This window comes from Acyrthosiphon pisum, chromosome A1 (genome assembly GCF_005508785.2).
Source record: "Acyrthosiphon pisum isolate AL4f chromosome A1, pea_aphid_22Mar2018_4r6ur, whole genome shotgun sequence".
In the NCBI taxonomy this organism is placed as follows: Eukaryota; Metazoa; Arthropoda; class Insecta; order Hemiptera; family Aphididae; genus Acyrthosiphon; species Acyrthosiphon pisum.
In genome coordinates this window covers 126,727,129-126,745,783 of record NC_042494.1, presented here as the reverse complement: position 1 = coordinate 126,745,783, position 18,655 = coordinate 126,727,129, and the positions used below count along the sequence as shown (strand labels likewise).

The following is an 18,655-nucleotide window of genomic DNA, read 5'->3' as shown; positions in this document are numbered from 1 at the left end:
ATGTAATTGTATAGTAATTCTGACTACAATGATTTAGCATTTAATAATAATTTGAAGACAATTACTTTTTTTGTGTGTGCTCTTTTGAAGATGCGGGTCAATCTTTAACCAGTTTTCGATAAATAATTTGAATTGAACATTGTTAGTTTAAATATAAAGTGTGTTCAGCGATAAAGGTAACGTGAAATATTCCTGTATAGGCTGTAGGAATATTCTATTCAAATTTCTTATGTTAGCTATACCTATATAAGAAACAGTTTTATACATTTGTGAAAAATAATTTGAAAATGTTCAAGGCTTTGATAATTAATGTTGTCAACATTTCAGCTTTAAATACATATTAAAAATAATCATGCCTATGTGTCTTTAATATTTTTAAGCTGATATTAAAGCAATCATGACATTTTCAAGTTTTTTTTTATTAATTTAAAAAAGATTTTATCGACAATAGGTTACTAAATAGATTTTTAGGCTTCAAGCATTCAATTCTACACAAGACATTATAGTCTACGGAGGTCTTAAATAAGGCGCATGGATATTATTGAGTGATACGTAATTAATTAACCAACTACGATATGTTCTATCAATATATTTGTTTTTCTTTTCAATTAAATATTGGCAATTTTCGAATTTTATTTATATCGGCAAAAGATAATTTGAGAGTTCTTCAACGAGTACGTCCCCCTTCTAATAAGTAGATGATATATTTCCATAATTGACCTCGTGAGATGTAAATCAGCTGCCGATGTTTTGTCGTTTTAAATAATGAAATCAACAGCTAGACATGTCATTCAGTAGAATTAATTTGTCATCAATCAACATGTTTTCGATTACATATATTCTATTAGTATATTATTAAATATAATTGAGCCGTCGTACTAATCACTGTAGACAGTCAGTTCATTATCGGACAGTACATTAAAAATTGCATTGCGTACTTATGTACATGATGGCTTATCTAGTTATGATGTTTTTACCGCTCCATGTTGCATTAGTCTATTTAGGTCTGACTAAACCGTTATTTTTTCTGTGATATTATTACGCTGCAGATATTTAGAGATATACGTCATTCGTGATTCATGTCTCGGGATAGTCGTTTTACCAGTTTTCGATTAATAATTTGTATTGAATATTGTTTGTTTGAATATTATACAGTGTATTCAATGATAAAAGTATAACGAAATATTTCGAACACATGACTTTGAACTTTGTTTGGGTTTTTTTTTTACTGCATAAAAGACTTAGTAATATTAAATAATATAATATTACACCTATTTTTTTTTTAATTTGTCCACGCATGCACAACAAAATTTTTTTGGAAATTTTTTAATACAGATTGAAATTATTTTAATTGTTGTAAGCACCTTTGACTAATAAAGATTTTCTTAATCTTAAAAATCTTAAAAATTTACTTACTGAAAGTGAGCTAGATTTTTCGTCTATACAATATGTTGTATTCATCATATTTTTTAACAGTCTTCCTACTATTCTACAAAAGTTCCGTGTGAATTCGTATGTTGTTTTTTTAAACTCAGGTGTGGTGTCGTAAGTAAAGGACATTTACATTATTTTTACTTATAATAATTAATAGAATGTTAAAAAAATATTATAAGTACAACATGCTTAAATCAAAATTATTTTTGTTCACTTTCAGTAAGTCAATTTATTAAGTACAAAAAAAAAAATTTAAATCAAAGTTGCCTAAAAAAATTAAAGTTATACAAATTTGAACTCAAAAATGGCAGTTAAAATTCTAAACTATAGTTACAACTTATACTCGAGTGTTAAAATAACCTTTCACATAATGTTATGTTTATGTTCTGGACTACATCGGTAATTTGGTACTGACGTCAGATAATAACATGTAACCATGATAGCGAAACCGGAAATCCCCTCCGAACACGACAATCATAATAACAACGTATCTACTCGAAGACAGCCTTCGGTATATATGTTCCCTCCTCGTTGGTACTACATTAGTGCCGAAAACCTACGTATAGCAGAGTCTATTTACCTCTGTATACCGTGCTCGTTGTACATCGCGCAAACAATCTCGAACCATGTTCACCGACAATTGGTGGATATATGTCATCACACCGTGTACGATAATAGTCACGATCGTCTATTATTTCTGCGTGTCGACCTTTAAGAAATGGGAAAATCTCAACGTGCCGTACATCAAACCAGTCCCGTTGTTTGGAAACTTTTTGAATGTAGCTTTGGGAAAAGAACATCATATTGATTTTTACAACAAATTCTATCACAAGTTTGCCGGTCACAAATACGCGGGAGTGTTCCAGATGAGGTTACCTATTTTAATGATTATCGATCCAGAAATAATCAACGACGTGCTGATAAAAGACTTCTCGTCTTTCCCCAACCGTGGCTTTTCCGTGGACTTCAAGGCCAATCCGTTGTCGAACAACCTGTTCCTCATGGAAAATCCCCAATGGAAAATAATAAGAAACAAATTGACACCCGCTTTCACGTCGGGAAAGCTCAAGGTAATGTACGATCAGATCAAAGAGTGTGGCGAAGAATTGATGAAAAACATAGACATCGATTTAAAGAAAAGCGGCGACGAAATAGAAGTAAGGGACATCATGGGAAAGTATTCGACTGACGTCATCGGCACTTGCGCTTTTGGGCTCAAGTTGGACGCCATAAACGATGATGAATCCCCATTTCGTAAACACGGCAAATCCATATTCGCACCTTCGCTAAGGCAACTTTTCAGAGAAATGTGTATGTTGATTAGTCCTGTACTTGTGAAAGTCGTAAGAGTGAAAGATTTTCCAAAGGACGCGACTGACTTTTTCCACGCGGCGTTTAAAGAAACAATGAAGTATAGACATGAAAATAAAATAGTCAGAAATGACTTAGTTCATTGTTTAATGCAAGCCAGAAATGATTTAGTTTTGAATACAGATTTACCTAAACATGGTGAGATACTTTACATTTAAGTTATTAAAATAAAAAAAAACCCGATTGATTGTAATATAAATTTAAAAAAATTGTTTTAGAAAAATTTACTGAATCACAAATCGTAGCAAATGCTTTTATAATGTTTGCTGCTGGTTTTGAAACTGTATCTTCGGCTATAAGTTATTGTTTGTACGAATTGGCATTAAATAAATCTATTCAAGACAGAGTACGTGAAGAGATTCAACTAAAACTGTCGAAAAATGACGGACAAATTAATCATGAATTTTTGATGGAACTTCATTACTTGGATATGGTTCTTGCAGGTAATTTTTTTTTTATATTACTACCTATTTCTTAATATTAAATAGTTGTAAACCCATTAATGAGATAAAATGTTTTTATTTAATTGTAAATTCAGGTTATAACCATTCAATTTACTGCTTATTAACATTAAGTTTATAATCATTATTTCCCTCTTCAGTTCTTGCTCATTAATCTTATTATTTTGATATTTTATCAAAACAAATATTCACACTAATTGGTATTATTTGTGAAACAATAAAATTTATCAAATTTAATTTCGACATATTTTATTATTTTTTTTGAAAATTGAAATTGCAATTTTTTTGATAGTTAAGCAAATAATTGGGTTAATAATATTTTTAAATAATTTGAATAATATTTTTTAGAAACACTCCGCAAGTATCCTCCGCTAGTTTTTTTGATGAGAAAAGCATTACAAACATATCGATTACCCAACGATTCATTAACAATTGAAAAGGACCAAAAAGTAATAATTCCAGTTTATGCAATTCATCACGATAGTAAATATTACCCGGAACCTGAAAATTTTATTCCTGAAAGATTTTCGACTGAAGAAAAAGCTAAACGGCCAAATGGTACTTATATGCCATTTGGTGATGGACCTCGAATTTGTATAGGTAAGTAGGTATATTTTTATAGTAAAAATTTAAATGCAATAAATCTATATATTTTTTAAATTTCTAGGAAAACGTTTTGCAGAGGTGGAAATGAAATTGGCTATGGTTGAAATGCTAACTAAATTTGAAGTATTTCCATGTGAAAAAACAGAAGTTCCTCTAAAATATTCTCACAAGACTATCACATTGATGCCAAAACACGGGATTTGGCTAAAATTTAAAAAAATTAATTAATTATCTGGAGAATGTTGAATGGTAATGGTTATTTATTTTATTTTTTGTTTCTAGATATTTTTAACACCACTCCATGGCCTATATTAGATAAAAGGATTTCAAATAAAATTATAAAATATAACGAATCTGTTTTATAATATTGTACAAAACATAACAAAATAAAAAATTGCTCTTTTCATTTAAATATCCAATTTGAACTGGAAACTTGAAAAAAATGGTGTGGTTAATTTTTTTAAATGTTAGGTTTGTGCAAGAAAAAAGTATGAGAAACCTTCTGATAAAATATCAAATCTAAGTGAGTTATATTAATATTAAACATTTATATATTTTTAACTAGGTACAAAATAAAAGATAGTTCTACATATGTATTATCTACCTAGTAATTAAATATTATTGTTTTAACTATATCAATAAATTATCTATTGTACATAATCAAACAGCCAAAATCTTTAATTTTTATGTTTATTTCTTGTATATTATATTTATTGGAAACGGTTGATATTTGTATAGTTCCTAAAGTTTACTGATTGAAAATTGTACTCATCGAATAATCAAAATTGTAAAAATAAATTAAATCAAACTTTTTATTCAAATTCACATAGGTATATATATATATATATATATATATATATATATATTCATAAATATTATTAAGTCTACTGTTATTTATTACTTTGAAGGCACCCTGAAGCTGTTAAAATAAAAATAAAAATATATATAGTACCAAGTTTCTAATACTATCTACTTAATATAGCTTTTAATAAAACTTTTTTGTGAGGTAAAAGTTTTTGAAACATCGGAATGCGCGAAACAATATTAGATCAATATTTAAGTGTATATTTTGTATATTTTATATCATTGATAAAATAAAAAAAAAAAATTATAATTTAATCTTTTTATTTTATTCCGTTACCTACCCATCCAAATCATTGGTAATATTTCTTATATTAAATATCGATTCACGGTCGACAAAGGAATAAACCGACCATTGTATACCTACGCATATACCTGACTACGTACATATTGTTATTATAATTATCTACAAATTAGTTTCTTCCGCTTCCGTAAGATTTCTACAGATAAGAATTCAAACGTCGTTTTTCCATTGATGGGAAGCTATGCGGCTGCTTTCATATTTTTTTTCTTTGAACAAACACGTCAAGTTATTTCACTAACGGTTTTAGAAATAAATGTGGCGGTGTAAATCTCAAAACGGATCTTTTCGGGACACTATTATGCAAACATTTTAAATATACTATATAGTTGACACGTTTGCCAGTCGAACGACGATGATGATAAATAAATCATGATACAGTCATTCATAATAATATATAATAAATGTGAAACCGTTCGTCAAACATCGGTCGAGAGAATGGCAAACCGACGAAAGCCTGCACCGTTACCGCGAACTATGTTGTGTACTATATTGCATTCTAAATTGACCCAATAAAACGTTACGGTAACTTCCAAGTAATGCATACCACAAAAGTTTTCTTTTGAACTTTATCCGTTGCGAGAGCCGAGTAAGTAAACGTTTTATTGGAAGCTTGCTGTTTACTAACGAATGGACCATGACCAAAATAAACAGCACTCTTTTCAAAGCTATTTACACGAACATTTGTCACAGTCGTTCAAATCTAAATCAGCTGTTTAAACATACCTACCTAGCTAGTCCGAATCGCCTAGAAATGCAGAGGAGAGTCGACAACCTTTTCCAACAAGTGAGCCACATTAAAAATGTCAAGTATCTTCAGGTGGTCGACTACTATTTGTTTCGGTATACTATAATATAGTATATTATTTATATTATTATTTATTACACGCAGCACAGTAATAAGTTATACAATAATATTCTTTTTTCATTGTTTCTCCATCGGAATTCGGAAAATTTTAAGTTTTTCTTCGCTAGTAAAAGTGTGTTCAAGTCTTGGAATAATTAATTTTTAATAAGACCGACCAATATTCCTCTAATGATTGACTGGTTGGCGACTTCTGTCCTAGAATATACCTAATGTCCAAATTCTATATAGTCTATTTATTAAAAAAATGTATTAAACATTTTGTCTTGTGGTTAATATTGTACCCACTACCCGCCAATGTTTGTCGAAAAAAAAAAATTTTTTATACGTGATTTAGAATCTTCGTAATTTTATCGATCGCCTAGGTATTATACAGCTACATAATATATAGGAACGCAAACATGTGTCTGATGACAATATTTGGTTAAAAATATAAAATGTTAATTTAATTTTTCCGCATCGGCCGATAGGTTTGTATATATAACGGACTATGTCGAATTCAACTTAAAATACAATTTACCGTAGTCGTGTCGTAGGCCAGCAGCTGTTAAGCAATCAGTTAAACGATTTGGAAATCGGAAATAAAGTATGCCCACGGAGTATACTAGTCGTGGCGGGGCAATCGAACGGTGACCTAGATGTTTTGGTTCAATTAAAGTGTAGTTGAAGTGTATTTTCGAACCTTTATCTGAGAAGTTTACAAAGGGCATAATAGTCATAATAGCTAACCAAACAAAAACAAACAGAGACTATATTTCATATGAATTTATTGTATTAAAAATAACTTGAATACACATTAATTGTTAGCTCACGTATAAATGCATGGGTACCCTATAAAAGAAAATATTTAAATTATACATCTCTAGCTGAAGTCGAGAAGTATCAAAATGTGTTGAAAAACTTTCGTGAAAGTCCTCATTACATAATTTTACTTGCTTAATAAGGGATAAAAAGTGTAATAGGACAGTCTTAGATACGCATCTGTGCAGTAAAATTACGTGTTGGCGCATTATTAACATAATTTTGTATTCGGGTCTAATGGTTATTCAAGAATATAATGTAGCCAAATAAACACTAATCTTTAAGGTAAACACGTAACACGTTTATCGGCGTGCAACGCTCTAATGAATGAGAATTATCTAGAATTACCTGGCTTGAACTTTTCTTTCGCTTAAATACGCATAGAAGTGTTATTATAGGTAAAGTGTAATACATACGAACAGGATACAACGAATGTCACAGGAGGATGAACTTAATGGGTGTGATGTTAATTCAGAGGACAATATATTTTAAACGATATTTCCTTTGTGATTAAACATTAATTGTATCTATTACAAATTTAAAACACACTCACAATTGCAGCAAATAAAATTTACAATATCATTGTGTTTGTTGGCAAATGCTTGCAAATCGTCCACAGCCGGACAGCCCTATTAATTATTTGTTTTGATTCAAATTTCTGTTGAATTAAAATCGAAATAAATCCGATTTACTCGTGAGAATTTACGGTCATTAATTATTATTAGAATTTGATCGATTTGTGCGGGGAACGCATTCCATTTACGATGTTTAATTACTTTCTAATGAGATTATTTTGCCATTCTGAGATATTAAATATGTGTTTTAAATGTTTAAGTCTAAGGTTTAAGTACAGTAATATGTCTTATATTTTAGTTGATTTGAGATTCATGCTTGATAGAAATTGTTTTGTTTAATACAGTAGAATCCGCTTAAAGGGGACGCCACTTAAAGGGGACACCTGCTTAATGGGGACATTAATGACAGTCCCGAATGAAAGTATTATATGTAAAATTCTTCGGTTAATCGGGACAGTTGGGATAATGGGGACTAATGGGTCACCGCCCGATGTGTCCCAATTAAGCGGATTTGACTATATGAAAAAAAAGCCTAAATGACGCTGACAATCATATAGTACCTATGTAATTATTCCGATAACAGCACTGGACGCATAGATAACTATAGTGAAATAAATTGTTTTCTTTTACACCGTTTAAATGCCAATAATTATTGTTTTCATAATTTTACTTAAGTTTTTTTTTATTATTAAACAGCTGTTTATCAATAATATATAAATTGGTATTTTATTATTGAAATGTTGGTAATTGATAATATTATAACATTTAGATAATAAAAATTCAAGTGCAGTTATTTAAAATGAAGACGTAAAAGAAAATATTAATACCAATTATTAGATTTCAGCAGTTATGATATCTATAATTGTACACAGATTAAACTAAAAAACACAAATGAATTAAGAGAAAATAAATTATCAGATTTATCGCAAAATTGACAAAATTATCAGTGTTGTACAAGATGTCAGATGATTGATATAATATAGAGAAAATAAGTAAATAAAATATATGGGCTTACAATTTATTATAATACCTTCTTTGAAATCGTTTTAATGAAAGTCAAATCAATGTAATCTGCTTGACCTCAAATAATTACATTAGGGAAAAATAAAGAGCCGAGGTAAAAAAAAAATATTCCTATTCATTCTAAAGAATCAAATCCTAGTTTATAATAGTTTTCATATTATTTACTTCTATAAGAAAATACTCGAGGCAAAAAATATAGGGATGAAGCTTGGACAGTCGGACACACAATAGCAATACGAATACAAGTTTTTGCTCAAATATAAAAGTAAAAAAATAAATAACTTGTGTACTTGTTTGTACATTTTTAACAACATACAAATAATATATTATATGCGTAATATGTAAAACGAAATAAGTAATAACAATAATAATAATTGTCAACAGAAATAATATATATTCTAAATTGTCACATACATAATATATTACTCTCCTGAGAGACGTAGTCGTAGTGCTTTGTCGAAAAATAATAACAACGACAACAATATTTACTTACAATTAATGTGTGTCTTTTTTGTTGAATTGTGAAAACGTATTATTTTTTTGTACTTCTATGGTTTTATTTTGGTAATTCTATCGATGTGGGTATAGGTATAAGTGGTATAGGTAAATCATAATATTGAGTATTTCCCATCGAACAATTCCCATTGGTATATTAATGCAGTTTTTTCACTCCTGAAAATTGTATTAAACTTCTGCACGGGTCGTTATAAATGTTGAATAAAAGTCACGCTAAGAAAATTGTTAAGGGTTTCTTCTACGCTGGTGAATTATTACATTTTCAGAAAGATCTCAAACCAATAGTAGTATACAATATAGAAAAACCAATATTTATATTTTCAGAAAATGTGCCTACCGAGCAGTATATATAACGATAAACAAATTCGTTTTATATAAGTTGAACCTAGGAGTGCTCAACCATTTTATTATAATAATAATAACTATGAAAGAATGAAAGTTCTTAATTATTTGTTTTATAAATAAAAATAAAGTTCAGATTTATATATTTTTATTTTTTACATAGGTATAATAATATTATAATATTATTTACAGATTCTGTAAAACGCAACGAATAAAAAAACCCTATTATAACAAAATATGATAAATGCAAAATGCAAAATGTGTGGAAAAAATTCAAGTATTCTGAATATCGTATACAACAAAAAACTTTAGAATAAGATAAGCGTCAATAAATTATTAAATAGTTTATGATTTATAAAGTCGAACGAAAATGTATAATATTTCAAAACGTATTTTTACCGAGTCTATGATTCATTTTATTCACGACTACCTATCATGAATAAAATGATAAATAAATATAAATAATCGAATAGATTATGCCTGCGTATCTTGTAGAAAACATATAATTCGGCATTTTTAATATTATATTCTAAATAAACAGAATATTTCAGCATACAACGAACAGATGGGTCAATATTATCAATAGTTGGTAGTGGTTGCATTTTACAATACCTAGGTAATTGGAAGATAACAAACACCTACATATTATTTATTTACTTTTAAACAATTTTTTTTTTAAATAATAGTCTCGAATAATTGGTATTTTTATAACATGTACTATTAAATATTTTTAAACAGAGGGATTGTTTTAATGTAAATTATTTGTCATTTCATATAATCATAATATATATACTATTATATGCTATTAACGTTTTTGAAAATATGTTTTTACATAAATTGAAGGCAATCAAAAACAACGATTTCCATTGTTTACTTCAATGTTCAATTTAAATACTTATAAAGTTACACCTAATTCAAAATATGTTCAAAGTCAAATACATTTTTATGTATCAAAATATTCAGAAAAATATTCTGCTTCGAAATAGAAAACTAAAAATGTATAATTTTGTTCAACAAAGTAAAAATTAAAACAATATTAGTTACGATGAAAAATAATCAACAAAATATATATATTTTTTTAATGTAGTTTGGTGGGTATAGGTAATGAATTTAAATTATGTAAAAAAAAGTATTTTGTAAAAAGAACCGTTTTTTAAATTAATGAGTGTATTATGTTAAAATAATAACTCAGTAGGTAAATATTCTGCATACTCGATGAAATAAATTAACACGTTGAGCGACACTTAGGTCTTAGAATAACACGATAAAACACGCAATGGAAGTTTGGTTAAAAATGAACTCATTTGTAAAATAAAAGTAGTGGAAATTTACCTTTGGGAAATCGACCGAGAACTTTATTTATTAAACAAATTATTTCTAACGATGAACTATTAAGCTCGACGCCGAGGAAAAGCGACTAGTCGGTAACAGAGGAGAGTGGTAGAAAATATAATATAATAATATGCAATATAATACAGTGGAACTTCAGGGTATCTGGAAGTATCGAGGGACCAAAAAAAAAAAAACAAATTTGACGTGTCGAACCTTCGAGTTACCGCGTGATAATTTAAAAAAAATATGTGAATGAATGATCATCGGGACTGAAAAACCATTTCGATGTACAGATACTTCGAGATACTGCAGGAGCTCGAGATACCGATGTTCCTCTGAATTATGCCTTAGTTTGATGCATTGGTCTCAAAAAAAGTCCACAGTACATTATTATTGTACAACTTGAATCGAGTTTAATAAAAAAAAAAAAAAAAAGCTGCATCCATAATTGTATTGTACGGATAAAAAACTCTTATCCGGTCGTGGTTGTTGTCTCACGTTTGAAATCTCGTTGATTCTTTTATAGTTGTGATACATATATTGAATATGATCGTACAAGTATAGGTATATTTTGAACAGTATGATACGCGTAAGCCCGCGTAATTAATATTTGCAAAATGGTCGTATAAAAAACATGTTATAATAATAATATGCGGCAGTGTATTACACAATGTTACAAAGGCTTGTACGCGAACAAAATATTGTAGACGTACCTACAATGTAATAGTATAGGTTTTTGTTGTTATTGAAATCTATTGTTTGAACGCCAACAGTATAAAACATAATACATAGGCGGTTGTCACGAGCATATAGCGTTATATAATAACATTATAGTATATAGTATTATAGTATAGATACCTATCGATAAAGGTTCAAGTATAATAATATTATTATAGGTATCGTAGTTTTTAGTTTTTTGAATATCTAATTTTTCAAGGATGGCTTTGAGAGTCATCCAAAAATAATTTTTTTAATCAAATTTATTTACATATTAATATATAATGTCGCGATTCACATTAATTTATATTATATAGTTATACATAGGCACACGAATAGTTTTGGTTTGTATATTTTAGGCAAAACTATGAGTTTACAACTTTGGACGTAAACATTAAGTCTAACAATATTATGTTAGTTTGCAACTTCATTCTATAGCACCTATTTGCGATAAGTGAATTAATGCACGTTTCAAAGAATGAAGACGAAAACGCATATTCGTACAATTTCTGGTAAAAATACACTTTTTCTCAGACTTATTCCAAAGAAGATTGTAAGAGAGCACCTTCACGTCCCTATATAACCATATTAAATAGAACTTGTAATATTTAAAATATTAAATAAAAATAATTAAATAAAACTTAGTCTCGTTAGCATGATATACGTGACAATCTGTTTAATTGCATATCCTTTAAGTAGTTGATGTGGTTTATAGTAATCTGTTTAAACAAAGTTTTGAAGTCTGCAAGTTTTGAAAAAAAAAAAACAAAAACTATTAACTACTATAAATACCCAAATAATTACGTTTTCCCGGTCGCGTTATTATTATAATATATTAGATTAAAAGTATACATATTCGCGGATCTCACACTGAACTGAACGGGTGGTGGCTTAAATATAAGAAACGAAACACGCCACGAGTTCGCAGGTGTAGTATATGTACACTAATATTTATATGCGAATGGCAGAAATAATATTTACTATAATATTGGTTATTATTATTATTATTATTATTATTATTATTATTATTGTAAGCGCCGTGTGCGTCGGTGGTTAGGCTCTCAGTATACATTACACCAGTGTAAGGACGAGATGGTGGAGAGAGAGCCACACCAGTTGCGAGAGCAATTCATTAATTTACATTTCACCTCCCGACCGCCCTCGCCACCGTTACAACCTCAGCCACCGCCAGCGTTATTCTCCGCTTAGGACGACGACACCGTCGATCCCTCCCGCTCGCACGTCTGATCACCACCCTCCACCGTTGATCACTGCAGCCCTCCACCGTCGTCGATTACTACCCTTTCACCCAGCCGCCCTGCCCCTCTACCCCGACTACACCCGTCGCCCAACCAAAACGCATAACCCACTCACCCACCCACAACTATCGCGTCTGCCCGCTTCCGGGACACCGTTCCCGCCCATCTCGTTCGCAGCCCGCGTGCGAATATTAATGATCTAAAAATGTCACTTTGTGTGTGCGTGTGACAGGTACGTCGCTCATCTGTGGAGGCGAGGCAAGCGGAAACTGATCAAAAAGTATCGGGTTTGGATGCTGCGACGGCAGACCGAAAGGGAGGAGAAGGCGCAGCGGCAGAGCGCCACCACCGTCGCGCTCCTATCGCTCAACACTAATAACAACGACAAAAACGGTAAGGGAAAAAAGAAGACGCGACGTCGTCTCTGGCGATATGAACGATAACAACGATAATAATAAATAGTAGGACGTATACACGGGTAGTGGTTACCCACGATGTATACCAATGGTAATAACAACGGCACGGCGATAATGGACGCGCAAAGTCGACGAGCCTTCATAAATTCGGTATTTGCCCGCGATCCAGCCCTATCAGTTCCCGTCGTATTCACATTTCGCCGTCAATATTTCGTCAGTCGCACAAGTTTATGACCGATCACACTAAAATTATCACCTTCGTATATTATATCGAAAAAATTACACTCACTATTGGCATAATAAATATAATCATCTGGTAAAAAAATAACGCTAGAAAATAATAACAATAATAATACGAACAAGGGTTGTTTTCAACATTTTTTTCAAAATCTAATCCCATTCATTTTTTTTTTTGTGTTTCTCTTGTTTCAACAATATAGTTTTTTGTTGGCTACAAAATATTCCAAAAGGTGTATTTTTTTTCTTCTATAAATTCTGATCAGCAGACAATACGTACGAACCGCCGTTGTACCGCAGTGCCGTCGGAAAAAAATGTAAAAGTGTTTTTCACGTAATTGAATTTCAAAGAAAAATACGATAAACAAGGAGGAGTGGTCGCCACCGTATTTCCCTAAAATAATACGAAATTAAATTGATTTTTCCTAATAGTTTCCTTATGTTTCCGAGTTAATTAAATCATGTCCATTACTTAGACATGGATAACATTAAAATATATGAATCAATCATACATATTTTAGCCTTGGTACAACACCGTTCAATATTATAAACACTTAAATTAAATCAGAATATAACATATGGTGAGATTCCGAGAGATAAGATTGTTATGAGAAATTATATACAATATTTAAAACTTTGCTAAATAAAAAGAAATTCGTTTGATAAAAGTAAAAAGGGTCTTATTTTTTTCGGATTATCTTACTATGCCGTTATATTTTTGTATACCGATAAAATTATTCAAGTAGAAATGAAATACATGAAAACTCAGAAGAAAATAACACTTTAACCGTCTAGAATTAAACAAATGAATATACTTATAAAAATTAACATCATCTCACAATAAATACGTAGCTACAATAAGTTCATCTAAAAAATATAATTTAGCCCACATAATAATAGAACGTTAAAAACAAGAATTAAACTGTGGCGTTGCAAAATATAAAATATTATTTCTATCATTTTTCGGACGGATCAGTTTTTATTGTTTTAGAATTTCTAAAATCCTTTCATAAATATTACTTTCGTGTTTAAATGTTTTTGTATGCTACAACACATGCTCGGATAATACTTCGATATTAAAAAAAAGAAACATTATTATAGGTACCGTATAGAATGATCAAACTTTTAGCCAGACTTAAATGAGCAAAACGTTATAAATAAAGTTGTTCCATACGAACGTTGATTAATATACGAAAGTTTCACACCCGACCAATTTGTCTCTTGAGACCCAACACGTTAACTCAGAAACTGACAAACTTATGTGAAACCCCCCCAAAAAAAAAAAGGTTTAATAATAAATCAATTTTAAGTTTTTTTTTTCCAAACATTGTCGGACAATATTAATAGAAGCATAAAAACAGTTAATTTTGTAGAAACGAACGACAATAAGTACGGAAATGGAGCAAGAAACGGTGATGAAGAATCGTCTCAGCCGATGCTCCGGTTTATGGATAACGCTCAAATCGATTCGGTAAGTAATGAAACGTAATTATAACGTATAATAAACTTACTGCTATATATTATTAATTATTAAATATTTTTAATTGCATCCTTTTTTTTTAATAACAATAATAAATATTATTATTATTTTTATCTTTTATCGTATCACTATCATTTTATGGGCGCCTCGGAGTTAATTATTACGGTGCATTAAACGTTAGATACCTGCTAGAATAATAATTAAATATCAATAATATTTAATAAACTATGATATTGTTATTAATAACGACGCGAACGCTATTGAGACTCTCTATTTTAGGCATCGACCCACAACTCATTGAACCTGAACTCGTACTAATAATTTGAAATTTATTTGCGACAAAGTTTTCAAAATTCGAATGGCTCGCGTGTAATATATTTTATTGTGGTACATAATCGTTTACGTTTCGTAACTTATGTAAAACTAATAAAACAAAATCCATATACTTTAGTCGGCCATTTCGATACGTTTCTAGAGATTGTGTTCTTTTGTATCGCGTTAAACGTCCGAATATATTATATTATACTCGATAAATAACATACATTTGCAAACGAATGGCAGTGAAAACGATCGCGTCACATCGATTTTCCGATAACGCTCACAATTTTCCAATAATGCTCACAATTTATCAACATCGATGATGACGACGGCGATAATAATAATAATAATAATAATAATTGATAACGACGCGTCACGTTCGTAAAAAACATATATTATAACCGATTATCATTTTACGTATACAATATTATTATTATAATAATATGACGTTTAAAAAACGGATCGTACGTAAAAAAATATATTATTATTATGATTTTGCGACCGGATTTCTTTTCCATTTTTATTATTATTTTTTTTTTTTTTTAACCAACTCCGCGACGCCATCGATAGATGTCTTTTAGTACCGATGATGACTATAATAGCCGTACTTGCACAAAACATTAATATTCTAACAGCTATAATGGACACGGCATAGGTATAAACGCTGTTTGCGTAGAAAATCTTAAAACGTAGTTAAAACAGAGTATTGATATAATATTATTATTATTATTATTAATTATTAATAACATCACTATATTATACAGTTGTAGTCGTCACGTCTAGTCGGTCGTTATATATTATTATTATTATGTAGTATTGTCGCATGAACCGCACGTAAATTATGACAAGATTAAACACATCATAATAAATATCGGCATATTTTTGAATTATATAATGTATAAATACAATTTTTTTTGATTCAAATACACTTTAAATACTTGATGTATTGTAGTTTTAAATTTAAAAATATAAGATAGATATACTAAAAACCCGAGGACATACTTTAACTCCACGGGGATGTCGTTAGTAGTTGGCTGTCGTGACTCGATTTAAAAAAAAATATTTTCATATCATAACGTCATAAATATATAAAATATATTTTACCAAAAAAACACTCGCCTATGTTGACAAATTTTGGTCCCGAAGAGCTCGCATAGACCGGTGACTAGTAAGTATTGACAAATATTGAGTTATTTTTTTTTTTTTAATTTATTTTATACCTATAGGATTGGCTCCAAGGGGAGGTTTCCTCTCAAGTGCATGTCAATTAAATAATATATGTAACCAGAAATTCTTACTGTAAATATTTTATTTAAACACCTTTTAATTATTCAAGTATAAGGAGTTTGAATACACACGTATATATTATATAGGTACTATACATGTATCTATACTGTCTACACAATAGAATACGCGATAACATAATATCATTATAACAGTAAGTAGGTGTAGTAGGTACAAGCTTTAAAATTGTAAAAACCATTTTCCTACAATCGTATAATACTTAAGTGGACCGAAATAATAATTGCGTGTGTGTGTGTGGGAGAGAGAGAGAGAGAGAGAGAGAGACAGAGAGAGAGACAGAGAGAGTGAGTGACGTGTGTCGGTGGTAGTTTTGCATACAATATAATATATTACACAACAATAATATATACGACGACAGTGACGGGGTTTGATGGGCACTGGCGTACGAATCGCACACACATATATATAATATTATATTGCGTGTGTGTGTATGTAATTATTTATGTGTTTCCCTGCAACGCCCCTCGACCCTTAGAAGCATGGGAGGGGAGGGTGTGGTGGCGGGCGACACACGCACTTGACCCGAATGAAAAATTAGGGTTTTTTTTTTCTTTTTAATTTTTTCCCACCGTTGCTCCTTTTCTAGAGCGGGAACCTCCTAAGTCCGGGGTCGACATCCAGCAACGGCGGAATCGTGTCAAGGAGACGGAGCGTCGTAGTGGCTTTCAGCGACGAACTAATTACCAGGAGTGGCCCCGCCACTACCGCCGCCGCCGCCGCTGCCGCCGCCGCCGCTGCTGCCGCTGCAGCTGCTGCCGCCGACGCCGGTGCTCCGTCCGCTGCGGTAACGACGTCCACTGCCTCCACTGCCTCCACCACCACCACCACTACCACCACCGCCACCGCCACCGCCGCCACTGCCTCGGCAAACGTCGCACTTTGTTCGACCGAGAAGACGACGCAGACGGTCGAAGGGACACCGTGGAACACGTCTACCTCCGCCAGTACCACCATAGTAGCACTGGTAAATCACAGAACCGCAAATACCACACACCCACACACACACACCCACGCTCACACACACCCATACACACACCCGCGTGCACGATTCACCAAAACTCGTATACTCACGCACGCACGACTACGACTGCGGTCTAAACCGTTAGATATATATATATTATTGTGTACCGTGGTGGTGGTACCCGTGTCGTGTTGAAAACGGCCGTAGACGACGATCGACCGTATATAGAACGAAAAGTGAGGAGCACAAGAAACACGTAGAGAACTTCAAGAAGCCGTCGTGAGAAGTCCGACTCCCGAAAATCGAAATTTTTTACCCATTATAGTTGTATAATTTTTTAGTTGAATATCACGTGCGGTCTCCATATCGGAATCATTTGATGTATATTTTACGAACTAGGATATTGTACTAAGTATGACTCAGTATATTATACAGTCTTGTAAAAATATACTTATCGTATTTTGTTTTTGAATAGAGATTCAAATACATCAACTTAAAAAGTATTCATACAGTATTTCATGTACTTTTGTCAACAATCTTTCAAGAACAAAATAATATACGAATCAGTACTTATCTAAACATATTATTTTCATTTTACTATCAATACTGAATATTTTAGTTACTATACTACTGCTTTTACGAGAAAAATATTACTTACTTACTTGCTAGTATAAATTCGTGCAATGCCATCCGCCGCTGTGTCAATGTATTGTATTATTTTCATTTATTGATTTTTATATTTCTTCCTTAGAGTACCTAATATTTATAGATATATGACATATGCACACATGTAAATATGTACATCAAACCTGTATACCGTAGCCGTTAAATTGTAGTTTTAAATTCAAGCTTCATCTCACAATATATACTAATACAAGCTTCGACGAAAATAATAAGAAATAGTGTTTACCTTTCGCGTTTATTTTAGAAGGCATTGTCAAATATTAAATTTCAAAATTTCAATGATTTTACTTCTGATTAGAAAAAAAATGTATGATATTATATTGAAATAAAGACGATAAAGTATTAAACGAAAGTATTAGATTTTCAAACATATTTATCCAAGGCAGTATTTAAAATACCTACCTACTTTTCATAAACTTAATTTAAAAAGTATTTAAATTACAATATCACTCAAATACTTTACAAGACTGTCAGTATAGTACATCTTAGTGCACTATATCTTGGTATACTATATCTTAGTCGTGGCAATATTATACACATAATATTATTATAATACTTCTCGTACATCGTTATAACAATGCACGTGACACACATATATATAATAGAATGGATAGGCCATTTGTGATACCGGAACGGACATGAAAATATTGAGGTCTTATCACAAATATGTTTATGTATAATTATATATTATGATAAGACCTCTGCTAAAATGAGAGGCAATGACGAAAATAGTCTTTCTCTCTTTCCCATCTCGGCACGCTTCTTTCTAAATTGTCAATAATACCAGTGG

At 31.1% G+C, this 18,655-nt stretch overlaps 2 protein-coding genes across 7 annotated transcripts in view; both read left to right on the top strand.

The window, feature by feature from the left end:
• LOC100166077 (voltage-dependent T-type calcium channel subunit alpha-1H) overlaps positions 1–18,655 on the top strand; it is a 459,662-nt gene that overhangs the window by 388,869 nt on the left and 52,138 nt on the right. For 3 of the 6 annotated variants that reach the window (XM_029488266.1, XM_016804685.2, XM_029488270.1), the window contains 3 exons: positions 12,697–12,857; positions 14,479–14,588; positions 16,807–17,184. In XM_029488266.1, the coding sequence (XP_029344126.1) occupies positions 12,697–12,857; positions 14,479–14,588; positions 16,807–17,184 (649 nt within the window). The remainder of the gene's footprint in view (positions 1–12,696; positions 12,858–14,478; positions 14,589–16,806; positions 17,185–18,655) is intronic. The other 3 variants (XM_029488267.1, XM_029488269.1, XM_029488268.1) reach the window with 3 other exon arrangements.
• LOC100165240 (probable cytochrome P450 6a13) lies at positions 1,972–4,986 on the top strand. The gene is made up of 4 exons (XM_008185251.3): positions 1,972–2,943; positions 3,024–3,248; positions 3,615–3,866; positions 3,934–4,986. Exons 1-4 carry the CDS (start codon positions 2,061–2,063, stop codon positions 4,098–4,100), a joined length of 1,527 nt encoding a protein of 508 aa, XP_008183473.1. The 5' UTR covers positions 1,972–2,060; the 3' UTR covers positions 4,101–4,986.

Excerpts from the sequence above, each read along its gene's own strand:
- LOC100165240 (XM_008185251.3), top strand. The coding sequence starts at position 2,061 with ATGTTCACCGACAATTGGTGGATATATGTCATCACACCGTGTACGATA. Across the intron at positions 2,944-3,023 it reads TACAGATTTACCTAAACATG|AAAAATTTACTGAATCACAA; the intron begins GTGAGATACTTT and ends AAATTGTTTTAG. Across the intron at positions 3,249-3,614 it reads CTTGGATATGGTTCTTGCAG|AAACACTCCGCAAGTATCCT; the intron begins GTAATTTTTTTT and ends AATATTTTTTAG.